The 14,947-nt window shown below is 45.6% G+C and overlaps 1 protein-coding gene across 5 annotated transcripts in view; it reads right to left on the bottom strand.

The window, feature by feature from the left end:
- Window positions 1-14,947, bottom strand: part of LOC128325887 (C-type lectin domain family 4 member M-like) — a 56,543-nt gene that overhangs the window by 23,672 nt on the left and 17,924 nt on the right. For 4 of the 5 annotated variants that reach the window (XM_053251741.1, XM_053251738.1, XM_053251739.1 and 1 more), the window contains 3 exons: window positions 12,992-13,090; window positions 10,315-10,401; window positions 2,673-2,827 (listed from right to left, as the gene is read on the bottom strand). In XM_053251741.1, the coding sequence (XP_053107716.1) occupies window positions 2,673-2,827; window positions 10,315-10,401; window positions 12,992-13,090 (341 nt within the window). Of the gene's footprint in view, window positions 1-2,672; window positions 2,828-10,314; window positions 10,402-12,984; window positions 13,091-14,947 lie in introns of all 5 variants that reach the window. The other variant, XM_053251742.1, reaches the window with a different exon arrangement.

The following is a 14,947-nucleotide window of genomic DNA, read 5'->3' as shown; positions in this document are numbered from 1 at the left end:
CCTATTGCACAGAGAGAGACTTCCTGATGTGCAGCAGGAACTCCACACAGATGTTCTAATGAATGGGCAGAGGGATGGCCAGTTGCATCTGGAAGCCATTGGGGCTGGGGGTGGGACAGAGTTTATTATTATTATTATTTTGTAACATATTTCTATACCACGCAAGACTTGCGTCTCTGGGAGGTTTACAATTTACATTAACATTAAAATGATTTAAAACCCAACATTAAAAGTATTAAAACTATCAATGTCATTACAAGCCTGGGTAAACAAATATGTCTTCAGTGCCTTTTTAAAAGTTGCCAGAGATGGGGAGGCTCTTATCTCAACAAGGCGAGCATTCCAAAGCCTCAGGGCAGCAACGGAGAAGGCCCGTCGCAGAGTAGCCACCAGAAGAACTGTTGGCAACTGTAGACGTACCTCCAGAAGTATGTACTGTAGATGTACCTCTCAATGAGCAGTGGGGCTCAAGGCAAAGAAGACGTTCTCTTAAAAACCCAGGGCTTAAGCTATTTGGGGCTTTATAGGTAATAACCAGCACCTTGTATTTTGCCGGAAAATTTATTGGCAGCCAGTGTAGCTCTTTCAATATACAAGTGATATGGTCTCTCAGAGATGACCCAAAGACAAATCTGGCCACCTGTACCAGCTGCAGTTTCATGACTACATATAAAGGCAGCCCCACAGAGAGCACACTGCAGTAGTCTAGTCTGGAGGCTATTACAAGCATATTTACCACCATTCTGAGGTCCACTGTTCTGAGACTGCAAGGCAGCAAGCTATAGGCAGAGCCAGGGGTAACAACAGCGGGAACTAATGGTAGGCAAAGCTAACAATAGGCAGGTCCAACCATGAGATAATTTGAGAAGAACTGGAGGCAATCACCAGCCCTTAGTTTTCTCTGATCTATAAAGCTGTTTACTTGCCTCAATTAAAAATTTCCATCATTCACACCAGTACTTGGCAGTTGGATATGTCGTGTTAAATTTGCTGCTTGTTTGACTATGTGCAAAGGAATCCTGCCCTTAGACTGGTTGCTGGTAGTAGTGTCAACATGGACAACAGCAACACACACCCCTTAGGTCCCCTTACTTCTTCTACTTCTCAATAGCTTCATCCCCTCTTCTGTCAGAATTAACTCCATTATTCCCTCTCCCCACAATCTCCCCACCCCACCAGGCTAAGAATATAAGAACAGCCCTGCTGGATCAGGCCCAAGGAAGACCATCTAGCCCAGCATCCTGTTTCACTCAGTGGCCCACCAGATGCCAAAGAAGCCCACAGGCAGAAGCTGAGGGCATGCCCTCTCTCCTGCTGCTACTCCCCTGCAACTGGTAGTCAGAGGCATCCTGCCTCTGAGGCTGGAGGTGGCCCTCTGACTAATAGACATTGATAAACATTCACTTTCTCCTCTGTCCACTTTTTCCACACCATGCATGATTTTATAGACATCTATCGTATCTCTCTTCAGTCATTTTTTTTCTAAACTAAAAAGCCCCAGGTGTTGTAGTCTTGCCTCATAAAGAAGGTGCTCCAGGCCCTGCCCTGATCATCTTGGTTGCCCTCTTCTGCACCTTTTCCAGTTTTACAATGTCCTTCTTTGGATGTAGTAACCAGAACTGTACACAGTACTCCAAATGTGGCCGCTCCAAAGTTTTGTATAAGGGCATTATAATACTCGCAGTTTTATTTTCAGTCCCCTTCCTAATGATCTCTAGCATGGAATTGGCCTTTTTCACAGCTGCCACACATTGAGTCGACACTTTCAACAAGCTGTCCACCACAATTCCAAACTGGGGGAGTGGGTGACAAAATAATGCGCTTCAGTGTTGGCAAGTGTAAGGTGATGCACATTGGGACGAAAAACCCCAACTTCAAGTATATGCTGATGGGATCTTAGCTGTCAGAGACTGACAAGGAGAGGGATCTTGGGGTCATGGTGGACTGTTCGTTGAAAGTGTTAATATTATAATGCCCTTATATAAAACTATGGTGTGTTCACACCTGGAGTACTGCATGCAATTCTGGTCACCACATCTAAAAAAGGACATTGTAGAACTGGAAAAGGTGCAGAAGAGGGCAACCAAGATGATCAGGGGCCTAGAGCACCTTTCTTATGAAGCAAGACTACAACACCTGGGGCTTTTTAGTTGAGAAAAAGACGACTGCGGGGAAATATGACAGAGGTCTATAAAATCATGCATAGTGTGGAGAAAGTGGATAGAGGAATTTTTTCTCCTTCTCACATAACACTAGAACCAGGGGTCATCCTGCATATTCTGTGCACCTGCCTGGTTGGGAACTGGGCATGTGGCTAGAGGAAAAGCTTGAGTCTTTGGAAGGACTGTGACATGGATTTGTGGGGACTGATGCTGCTTTGGGACTAGCATGATCCCTCTGCTCGTGCCTTCTCAGTGATTCCCAACTGCTCTGCTTTCACATTTTGGACCAGCTATCACAAAACCACCACATATGTTCAAAGCTCTCATCAGAAAACAAAACCTGCAAAGTTCCCTCTGTTCAGGGAAGAGGAGAGCAGGATGCTCCAAGAGCTCCATGTACAGGAGCCATGGAGCTGGCAGCATTCAACTGCAGGCATTACCATTCTCTTCCTCCTCCTCTTCCCATAAAAGGCTCCTCCTGCCCTTCATGAACCCCATCTGTCTGCTCACCTGCTCTTCCAGAGTGGGGAAAGAAGCCAGAAGAGATCCAAGTCTCTCACAGATTTGTCGGGCTTCAGGCCATGTCTTTCTATCATGTGATATGTAAAAGTAAACGTCAAAGAATTGTCTTGTTTCCTTCTTCTTGGCGAATGCTAGAATTTTGTCTTTGAACGAGCCAGGAATGTGCCAGCGGGGGTGGGGGGACACACACAAAAGAACAGATTTAGTAGAAACCAAACTTTAGTTAAGGTGAGCAGCAGGAAAATGGTTAAACCTCATGATTTATCCCTTATAATTATGACACCTGTTGAGCTAGTAACTTGAAACTTGGCATGCAGGATCTCCTTGATGAGTTTTACAAATGTGGCTAACTTCAAGATGATCTGATAAAAATTGCCATATGTAAGCAAATTAAAAAGCACTGGAAACTGACACATTGATCCTTTTATGCCCAAGTTTTATCCCGTCCTATTATACTTGAGTGAAAGTGACTGATGCACACTGTCAGCCTTGTCTAGGAAGGAGGCCTTTCATTGATTTGGTAAAGTTTGGGGTAGTGGTTCAAATGTTGTTAAGCAAATGGAGCAAATGTTTTCTTGCTCCATTAAAGCCTCTGGCTAGCAAGTCCTGACAAAGTTACAGTATAGAGGGCTTGGCCAATTTGACTATGAAGCCAGAATGCTGACATGTTTGCCAGTATTCTGACATCGGCAGATGGAGCCGGGGGATTCTAGACTTGAAGGAGTGGGTGTCTCTTGCTACCACATTCTTGGTTTGGGTTTTATTTTATTATAGTTTGTTTGTTTGCTTATTACATTTATATACCGCCCTATCCAAATGGCTCTGGGTGGTGCACAACAAAAATAAAACCCACAAATCAGTCCTTTAAAAAAAAATCAATACAGAAAAATTTAAAAACAGCATAAAACCATTAACAATTATACCATTAAAAATGGATTTTCAAACCCTGGAAGGCCAGGCCAAATAGGTAGGTTTTAAGGGCTCCCCTGAAGGCGAATAGAGAATTCAAATTACAGATTTCCGCAGGGAGCGCATTCCACAGCCCAGGAGCAGCTACAGAGAAGGCCCGCCTCCGAGTTGCCACCAGACATACTGGTAGGAACTGAAGACGGACCTCCTCAGATTACCTTAACATGCAGTGGGGATGAAGAAGAAGAAAATGATAGCATGTTCAGGGCTTATAATGGAAGAATGTCAAAACAATTCATAATCTTAACTATACTGGCACTGGAGTCAAAGTTTGTTTCTTCTGAAATAATTATGATAGTGAGTAGAGAGAGAGGCTATGGTCCTTGAAAGTGTAATAAATAATACCTTTAAAAGATCTGGACATATAGCTATTACTCTTTTATCCACTATACCCACAATCATAGAGGTTAATTGTTTTCCCTGGGTGCTCTCAATGATGGCAAAGGACAAGGAACAGGAACAGGAAGAGGACAATGTGGTGCATCTTTGCTGGTGTCAGACTCCATCCTCCCCCAGCTTTATTTAGACTTAAAGTGGCGCAGTTGGGAAGTAACTTGCCTAGGGAGCAAGAGGTTGCCGGGGCAGCAGCGATACTGGATGATGCTGAAAGGCATAATTTCATAATGCATGTGAGAGGGCAATGGTCAACGCCTCCTGTATTCTACCAAAGACAATCACAGGGCTCTGTGGTCGCCAGGAGTCGACACTGACTCGACAGTACAACTTTACCTTTACTTTAAGCTGCCTTATAGTGCTCAGTATGGTCTATACTGACTGGCAGCAGCTCTCCAAGGTTCCAGGCAGGAGTCTTTCCTAGCCCTACCTGGAAATGCCAGGGATTGCATTTGGGATCTTCTGCATGTGAGCAAGGCAAAGACCAAGGAAAAGTGTGGTTGCATGGAGGGCAAGTTGGAAGTGAGCACCATTGGTGACATTGCACAACAGCATTCCTGGTCACCTGGCATGTCTGTTAAGGCATCAGACTTAGGTTCCTGTTTCCCGGCTTTGTGGAGCTGGAGCCACAATGTGATCACCTCCTTAACTCTGGTCTGAAACTGGCAGGTCTTTGTTTTGTTTTTGTTTTTGACTATCTGATATAAATATTAGTCCTTCTACCACATATTAGATAACTGGAATAAATCGCTGACCAGGGCAGTAGACGTGATTGTTCCTAAGAGTGCTCCCTGACCATGGTGTACACTGGAGTAGAACCACAGGGGCTGAAGTGGCAAGGTAGCCAACTGGACACACATGGAGCCGAATGTGCCTTGAATCCAACAAGACACAGCATAGAGCCCATCTGAAGGCCTACACACTGGCGGGCCAGGCAATGGTCTGTGTGCATTGCATCTGTAGGCATCTCTCATTCAGCAGCGTTATCCCGAGTTGTGAGGAGTCTAATGCAGGCTCCTTTTCTTTTAAATCTGGCTCCAGTGACTCTGTCTTGCTGTAGTGCTTTAATGAGCTCTTTGTGGATAAAATCTCTTGTAAATGGGCTGATGTGGACTGCACTATTTCAGCAGAGGTGTTCAGAAAAACCTCTTGTAGTATTAGACTGGATCAGTTTCAGACTGTGACTCCTGAGGATGTGGACAAGCTACTTGGAGCAGTGTGGTCTACCACCTGTTCCCTGGATCCTTGGCTAACATGGCTGATTTCCTCTTGTAAGGAGAATATTGGAGATGGCCCAGCTGGCATCATTAATGCATCGCTGAGGGAGGGCAGGAGGATGCTTTCCTGTTTGAAAGAGGCAATCATTAGACCTTTTCTTAAGAAGTCTGCCCATGATCCCTTGATGGATAATTATAGGAGGGTCTCCAAACCCTTGTGGTTGATCAAGAGGTTGGTGGCTAATCAGCTCCAGATGGTTTGGGAGGAAAGAGATTATCTAGACCCATTTCAAACTGGCTTTAGGCAGCCTATGGAGCTGAGATGGCTTCAGTCAGCCTGACAGATTAGCTTTGACAGGCAATTGACAAGGGAGTGTGATCCGTTTTGGTGCTTTTGGAGGCTTTTGATACCATCTCCCTTGGGTAGATTCCAGATTGTGATACCTATGGACAGTTGTTCTTCGAAATAGGAGCTATTATATGGAGTGCCTCAGGGCTCCATTCTGTCACCAATGCTTTTTAATATCTACATGAAACCGCTGGATCGGGAGTTTTGGTGCAGGGTGTTATCAGTATGCTAATGGCATCTAAATATATTTCTCCATGTTGTCATTATCAGGAAATGGCATTCACTCTCTAAATGACTTCCTCTAGGCAGAAATGGGCTGGATGAGGGATAATAAATTGAATAAATTGAATCCAAACATGACAAAGGTGCTCATTGTAGGGGACTGGATCTATCTATGGGATAGATCTTCCTATCCTGGATGGGGTTATACTTCTCCAGGAAGAACGGGTATGCAGTTTGGTAGTGCTCTTGTATCCTGGCCTCACACTAGTATCTCAGGTGGACACTATAGCTAAGAGCGCTTCTCATCAGCTTTGGCTGATTCAAAAGCTGTGCCCATTCCTTGAAATGAATGACCTCAAAACAGTGGTGCACCATCTGGTAATCTCCAGGTTCGACTACTTCAGTGCACTCTACATAGGGATGTTTTTGTACAGAGTCTGGAAACAGCAGAAGGCAGCGGAAGGCAGCAGGCAGATTGGTCTATAGGGTAGCCTAAAGAGACCACATTATGCCTGTACCTAAACAGTTGCACTGGTTGCCTATATGTTTCTGGATAAAATACAAGGTGCCAGTTATGACTTTTAGAGCCCTGAATGGCTTAGGTCCAGGTTAGCTTAGGAGGTGCCTTCTTCTACATGATCCCCACCACACATGAAGCTCATCCAGATTGCTCTGCTTCCAGCTGGCATGGGTTCATCTGGTGGCAACTCGGGACTGGGCATTCAGTTCAGCTGCTCCTCCAAGGTTTAACAACATTATTGGCCATCAAGAGAGCCCTTGACTGAGTCTTTAAATCTGGCCTTCCGCCGTTTTTTAACTGTTCTTGAATTGTTTTAAACTGTTTTGTATCATTTTAGTTTCTGATAGTTTTGCTGGTTTAAATTGATTATTTATTTGTTTTGCTTGTTGTGAACCTCCCAGAACTGATGGATGGGGCAGTATAGAAAATATATAATAAAATAAATAAATATTCCAAACAAGAGAAGACATGTGGAGAGTTTTGCTCATGGCTCATTTGACTTCTTTCTTCCTGCTTCAGCACAAGCAATGGGATTGGGGGAAGTCACACAGGCAACTGAGGCAGACAGCTAACATGATTCTTTTCGAAGTGTCTTTTGGAGGGGGTGGATAAATAGGAATGCTTGATCAGAGTCTAGGTTCTAAAGGGCCTGAACTACTCCCTTGACTTTTCTCATTGTTATCAGTCATTGTTTATACCTCTAACCATGCAACCTTTGCACAAGCTGAATTTCTGAACTGCACCAATGTTCTTTTGGAACTGTACTTTGGGTGGGGGGGGGGAGTGTTGGAAATACACATTTTGTATCTGGCTGCCCACAGGTGCAGCTGAGCACACTGGAGGGAGCAGAGGGCAAGGCAGGCAACCTGCAGAACCTGCAGCAGCTGTGTTGCTCACATTCTAGAGCTGCCCACCCTGCCACACCTGCCACTTTCTCTCTTCTGGCCGTGGCTTTAACTTGACCCGTGCAGGCCATGGAGTCACCGGGTGAGTCAAGCCGCCAAATGAGCAGCTCCTGTGGCTCAAGTGAGAGCCATGGTGAGAAAAAAGGGAGTATGAGGCAGCCACAGTGGGGCAGGAAGAGAGGGTGGGGGGAGCACACAGAGGTGTTGCTAGGTAACTTTGGAGCCTGGACCTAAAGGCCTTTGGAGGCCCCCCTTCCCTGCATAATGAAGCATCATCATGTTCCACTGGGCAACCACACCACCTGGGACAGATTAAAGAGGATATGGGGGGGGGGCTGTGGAGGCCTTGGACTTCGGCCCCTGAAGTCCAGGGGTAAGAGCGCTTCTGGGAACAGCTGTGGCCGGTTCTAGGCCTGCCTGCCCTGCCCTGCTCCTGCCCTCTCCCTCCTCAGCTTCACTTGCCATGCATGGCTGCTCTTTTTAAAATGGTTTTTTAAAGCCCTCTTGCAGGGTTTCTGGACAGAAGAATGTAAAGCTTCTTCCACAACTGAGCAGGTGTGGAGAGTGAGGGTGAAGTAATTTCCACGCCCCTCTCATCTCTGCAAAAGACATTTCTGCTGGCAGAAGTCGGTGCCCGAGGAGTCCTCCTTATCCAAATGGAAAGGTCTTGTGCAGCAAGGGGAGAGATCTGAAAACTGCTCCCCCACTTTCCACACCTGCTCAGCTGTACAAGCAACATTCGGCACATGGGCACTGGAGGCTCTTTGTAAACATGCAGCCTTTCTCCTGCTGACTTACTGCTCCAGATCATGTCAGCCATTATTAGGCATATCTGCAGAACAAACATTTGTTTGTTCACCATGGAAAATATGCTGCTGGGTTATTGATTGCATTTCCATACCAGTCAACCCAAATGGACTTAGACAGTTTACTTCAATATAACAGCAAGCAAAAACCAAACCATTAAAAGAGCTAAGAAAATGAAAAACCATTTAAATTACACTGATGGCCAGACATTAAAAATGTGTGTTTAGGGCTCTTTTGAAAACCATTGGAAGAGTCAGGACTTGAATTTCTATAGGGAGAATATTAGTGGTATAGGGACCTACCAGCTGTCAAACTCCATGTGCTTTTGTTTACAAACAGAAGCACATGGTGGAGGAATGACATCATAGCGCCCACGTGGGTGCTGACATCATGTGAGCTGTCAAAATGAGCTTACATCACCAGAAATGGTCAAAGCAGGGGCATATATCACAGGAAATGGTCAGAGGAGACCCCCACATGACCGTAAAGGGTCAGAACTAGGGGTACGCCCTCACCCCTAGAAATTTGGCCCGCAACCTCAACTTCTACCCCTGGTTATGTACAGACATGTCCCGAAGGTTGGCAGGTGACCCCTCTATGAACTCGCCTAGCCATCCTGGACCAATAGGAACAGGTTTCAGACTCCTGAAAGGTCAGTGTGAGCAGGCATAACAATGGTCAGGTGGCCATTTTGTGTAACTTTATTGGCCGAAACAGGGTCAAGTGTCCGCTCTATGAACAATCCCCACCAATTTGCCAGCATGGCCAACAAATAAAGTCAAGGAAGCTTTAGAGGGGAAGAAGGTTTCCTTCAGAAATTGGAAGGCCTGCCCAAATGAAGAGGACAGAAAGCAACACAAACTCTGGCAAAATAAATGCAAGGGGCAGGTGAACAGCCTGTCTCTCTCTGGGCCATCTTGTTTTTGCAGACTCACTGTTTGTGTGATCATGAGGTCCCCAGAGGGATCATTGGAGCCAGCTTATACCACTGATCATTGTACAAACTAGCCCAGGAAAGCATTCTATTGGCACAAGTTCTGATGATGAGAAGTTTCCACAAAAGCCCACTAATTTTCTTTCTTCTCACATATACGCACATTCACTCTTTTTTTAAAAAGCAAGACTTTTTTTACTCTGTCTCACAATATAAACATTTCAGGGATATATCCTTAGGTTGCAAAGCCTATGCTGGCAAAGTGACACCCCTAGTTCTGACCCTTTCCAGTCATGTGGGAGTCTCCTCTGACCATTTCCTGTGATGCAAGCCCCTACTTTTACCATTTCCAGTGACATAAGTGCATTTTGACAGCTCCCATGACATCAGCGCCCACTTGGCACTATGACATCATTCCCCTACCACGTGCTTCTGTTTGTAAACAAAAGCACATGGAGTTTGACAGCGGGTAGGTCCCTATACTACTCACATTTCATGGTTCAGGAAGGGCTGCATAGAAGGCCCTCTAGCAGACCAGTGGCAGCTAGAGATGAACCACTTCTGGTGGAGATCAGGCTAAGGAAGTTTCTTAGCCACTTCCCATAGTGGCCAACAAAATATCTCTAGAAAGCCCACAAGCAAGGCTTCCCTTTGGGGACAGGGATCCATCTTATTTCTCTGTTATTTCTCTGTGTAAACCACCCTGAGCCATTTTTGGAAGGGCGGTATAGAAATCAAATAAAGTAATAAATAGCTCTCTCTTGCCATAGATGCCCAGGAAGTGGTATTCACTCCTACTGATAGACCCATCTTCCTCCATACATTTATCTAAGCCAGTTCCCAAAACTGGCTTAGAAAAACATATCTAAGTTTAATTTTAATCCAGTTTATTCCATTAAATTAATTAGTGTAATTAATTAAATTAATTCCAGTTTAATTGTATATCCAGAGATCACAATGAAAGGCTAGGATTGCATTTCAAGCAGATATGTTTTGTACAACTTTTTTGCTCTTCTTAGGCAACTGTTACATGCTTTATTTTCTCCCCCTTGAAGTGGCAAAATGAATTGACTAGAGTAAAAAGCAGAGAAAGCTGCAATAAATATTTTCCCTACAACAACGTCTTAGCATCAGCTTGAACTTCAAGCTAAAGTGGCCAGGTACATAGGAGGGCAGGAACCACTTTTTAAAGAAGAGGGACTTTTATTTATTTAACATATTTTTATAGCGCCCCAAACCTACGCCTCTGGGCGGTTTTAGCAGGTGACATTTCAGGTTGGCTTCCGCCTCCCTCTGCATCACTAAGATACTTACCCCTTGCCTCAATCGCCTCCTTAGTAAGTTCTTGAAGTGCAATCATATCATTCGCTTCAGCCATAGCCAGCCTGAATATGAACTCATCTGAAAGAGTTGCCACAAAGGTCAGGGGATTACCGAGAGCCACCAACATACATCCATATGCAGGCGGGCACACTGTGAGTAATGTCCTATCTGCCTTTTAATGGCATGTGAGCACAGGTGTGTCAGAGCACGCTTGGGTGAGACACCAGGATTGTGGCAGTTCAGTGGCATAATAGGCAGCCACTGGAAAGGATGGCCATTCATAGCATGACTCATTTGCACCAACTGCCCTCCTGTGCAGCTCTGTGCATGTCCCATTAAAAGGCAGACTGCATGTTGTGCAGAATGGTGCCCACTGTCTCCCAACATTCACCGTGTAGGAATTTAAAACACTGAAGAATTAAAAGGGAAAAAACCCTCACTCATCTACTGGGGCATGGCCATTGCCACAGCAGAAGAACAAGGAGATTAAATAGCAACATCCTCCAGATCAATTGGCCCGCTTAGCCCACAGGGGAAATGGTCAGACCCATCTGTTCAGTTGCAAACAACATGCAAGCAGCTGACTGTGCCCACCACAAGTCTCAATGACAGTTGAGTAGTTGCCATTGTAGTGGGAGCTAGCCAAAGGTGACCAGTCCTTAAGAATGCACTCAGGCCTCCTAAGGGAAGCTGATGACCCTCGTCCCGGGGGCGTATCTAGGGTAGGGCACGCTAAAATTTAAAAAATGGCAACCGAAAACAAAATGGTCACCACGCATGCTCAAATGGCCTCTGTGAGGCCCCAGGCCAGGCCAGGCCTCACAGAGGCCATGTGAGCATGCTTGACGACCATTTTGTTTTCGGCAGCCATTTTAAATATATATATATATTTAAAAATGGCCACCACACATGCTCAAATGGTCTCTGTGAGGCCCTAGGCCTTGCCAGGCCTCGCAGAGGCCATTTGAGCATGTGTGGCAGCCTCCAAAATGGCCACCACGCCAATCTTTGCAGGCCCAAAAATCAGCCCGGGATGGGCTGTGGCGGTGAATTGCCAGCGGGGGGAGGGGGAACCTTTGCAGACCCTCCTCCCCACAGCCTTTAGGAAGCCCCCAAAGGGGCTACAGGTTAAAAAATTGTTATAATATAAGTCACTCTACACATATTCAGTTTGGCACTATGTACAGAGAATCAGGGCTTGTGAATAATGAGCTGAAGCTTATCGGCTAGGGTTGTATTCATTTGCTCTGACTTTGCTTCTTGTGATAAGTGAGTTAAATGTGATGTCTTAATAATATGGCTATTAATGGTGAGTTTGTCTTTGAATCAGTGTGAAATCCTTAGCATTAAGGCCCACTGGGAGCTTCTTGCTCTCTTTCTCTCATTTTAACGGTCTTTCTGAAAGACTAGAATATATTCCAAGCAGTGACACAGTTTACTCTGCATATCCTTTAATTATTTTCAGAGTATCTGGGAAAAGTCAAATTCTCCATTTATTTTTAAAACTTATGATGTAATAGTGATGCTACAATGTATAGTAGAGAATTAGACAGGCACTTCTGTTTAGTTTTTCCAAGTACACCTCCGAGCTTGACTTGTATTTTTCAGCTGATATTATGGTAAAGTTATCTGAAAGATGGGTGTCAGTTGTTTGGATGGGGGCACAATTTCATTGCTTGCCCTAGATATGCCTCTGCCTTGTCCACACCACCCTTTTACTTGATACCCTTCCCCACATTGGAACCCCTCTCCAAATAAGGCCCAGCTTATTCATGTGTTTGACTATGGGGCTCTGGTCCTGGTTCCTCATTTCAGGTCTTCCCCTAATTGCTGATTGTTCTGCTGTGCTTGGCCAACTTGAGCTTGCTACTGCTGATTGCTGTGTGGCTGGAAAGAAATGGAGGGCACCTCGTAAGCCAGCACAATTTGTGACAACACAATTGAATGTGGCAGTGGCTGCTTCTGCAAAGAGCGGCTGTTTCCTGCTCTCGACACCTGTACACTCTCTTTCTCTCCAGGCAATCCACCTTTCTGCACTGCCCACAGGAAGTGCATAGGCCAGCAGAAGGGGGGCCTTGCAGGAGCAGCCACTGCTCCCCCCCCCAATGTCTTGCCAGCACGGCAGGGAGAATGGTGCAAGTGAGGGTTGCCATGACCGGTGGCCATTGCTTCAAGCAGCTCCCCTGCCCTCTCTCTCTCTGGATGCCCTACTATTCACCCCATCTCTTTCGATAATGCACTGAGGAGAAATGGACTGAGTGATGCCATCAAGAGCAAGTGGGGAGTGCCGAGAAGCCGGAAATCTTGTTTCCTCACATCTGTGAACTTCTGGATCTGCCCTCTGCCGAGTCAGACAGTTGGTTCATCCAGTCAGTCTCTCTCTACGTGGATTAATAGCAGCGTTCCAGGGCTGCCGAGAGGGGTCTGAGCCAGCCCAACCTGGAGTTGCTGCCAGGGTTTGAAACTGAAGTGGAGACCTTCTCTACGCAAAGCTGGGGCTCTACTATCCCCCCCCCTTTCCCCCCGAGTGCATTATGGGCTCATCTGACAGCAGCTGTAGTCACTACCTCTGCTTGTCTCCCCACCCTCTAGACTAGAAACATGCTCTGCTGGGAATCAATGGCATTGGGAAACGTCCATGGTGTCCCCACCATAACTCACTGCTTACTGTTTGCATTTTGAAGCGATCTGTTATTCGACCTAATATAATCATTAAGCAAGGCCATTGCTGCTCGGTCATCCGCAGTGCTCAACATGGTCACAATATCTAAGAAAGAAAGAAATCACGTTCTGACACAGTAAAGTACCTTATGCCAGTGGGCTTTTAATCCGTTTCTCCCCCGACTCACATGTATCAGCACTTCATTTGAATGAAGGCTCACCAGGACTTAGCCCAGAATCTGTTTTTGGTGTCAGGGATCAGCCTTGAAGAAGACAAGTCTTGGCAGAAAGTACCTATGAGCGGTGCAGCGGTTGCTCCTGCTGACCTGGGGTGAGATGCTTTACTTCAGGCTCTTAAAGGAACTGCCCCGGGTGACTGGTAAACACCCCCAAAATTGTGTTTGGGCTTTCTGTGAGGAAATTAGCTCTGGGGAAGACAGTCCCACATCAGATTAAATTTACACAAAGTTGTGGACTAGGGATGCGCATGGAACTGGCTGGCCCAGTTCGGTTCGGGTCTGGACCAGACTTGAATCCGATCAGACCAGTTTGGTCCAGCACCCCCTTGAACGCCCCTCCCCGGTTCAGTTCAGTCCGGGGGAGGGTCATGAATATTTTTTTTACATTAAAATTGTGGGTTTTTTAAACCTTCTCCCCTTTGGGGAAGGTCCTTGAGGCAGTGGTGGTGGTGGTGGTGGTGGTGGTGGTGGGAGTTCTGCAGAGATTCCCCCTCCCCCTGCTGGCCTCCATTCTTTCAGCTGGTTTTTCGGCCCATTCAGGCCTCCGTAGTTTGGCACGGTGGCCATTTTGGATGATGACGCACATGCGCAAATGGCCTCTGCGAGGCCTGGCATGACCTCGCAGAGGCCATTTGCACTCGGTCCATTAACCTCATTTAAGGGGAGGGGGAATTAGGCAGGCTAGCCACCTTGGAACAACTGGGCTCACTCGCAAGCCCAGTGGTTCCAACGATCAGTAGAAAGTGGGCTAGGTTCCCTTAGCCCACTTTCTACTGATCGTGGGAATAGCTTCAGTGAGTGAATAGAATGATGGAGTAGCTGGACATGCAAACACGGGAATGTCCTTTGGTCAGAAACAGTGAACTAATCAGCATTTTTAATAGGTTACATTTCTGGGTTCTGATTGCCCAGTCTGGCCTTCTTTTGATAAGGAGGGAATGCACCTTTGCGGTGCCTTATCTGACTTCCCTGCTGAGATAATTGGCTTTTAGCGGACCAATTTTTAAAAAATTATTATTATTATTTATTTACACAGTCAGACAGGTGTTATTGACTGGTTTGTTTTATCCAGACATCGAGTCCTTCCCAAGGACCTGGGATGGCTGAATTTTATTGTCTGTGTTGTCGCTATTATTATAGATATCGTCGCAGAATATAGGCTGTTCCCAGTAAAGTTTTACCTTGTACTTCCCTCAGGGAAGTTCCTGGAGGGGGTGCGGGCGGAATCCTTCATAGGGATTCCCTATGAAGAAGTCACTTCACAACCGAGAATCCACAACACATACAAATTCCTAAAAATTCACTCCTTTGCCCGATTCCTTTTGGGGTTGGGTGGCGGTTGGCACCCATAGGGCCTGACACCCAAATCACTTTGGTGCCCCCTAGCCCTTAAAAATTAGGCTGAATCAATTCAAATTTGAATTAAATAGAATCAAATTAGAATCAAATCGACCCAGATTCAAGGGCAGATTTTTATTTTATTTTATTATTTATTTATTTATTTATTTATTTAACTTGTACACCGCCCAAACTTTCATCTCTGGGTGGTTAACAATAACAAACAAATATAAAAGGTTAAAACAGTTTAACAATTTTAAAACAGTATAAAATTAAAACAATATAAAATTAAAACTACAAATTTAAAAAGCTGTAAAAGCTTGGGTGAAGAGGTGGGTCTTCAGATATTTGTAAAAAAATAGTCAGGGATGGGGAGGATCACATCT

Source organism: Hemicordylus capensis, chromosome 5 (genome assembly GCF_027244095.1).
Source record: "Hemicordylus capensis ecotype Gifberg chromosome 5, rHemCap1.1.pri, whole genome shotgun sequence".
In the NCBI taxonomy this organism is placed as follows: domain Eukaryota; kingdom Metazoa; phylum Chordata; class Lepidosauria; order Squamata; family Cordylidae; genus Hemicordylus; species Hemicordylus capensis.
This window is presented reverse-complemented; position numbering and strand designations above follow the sequence as displayed.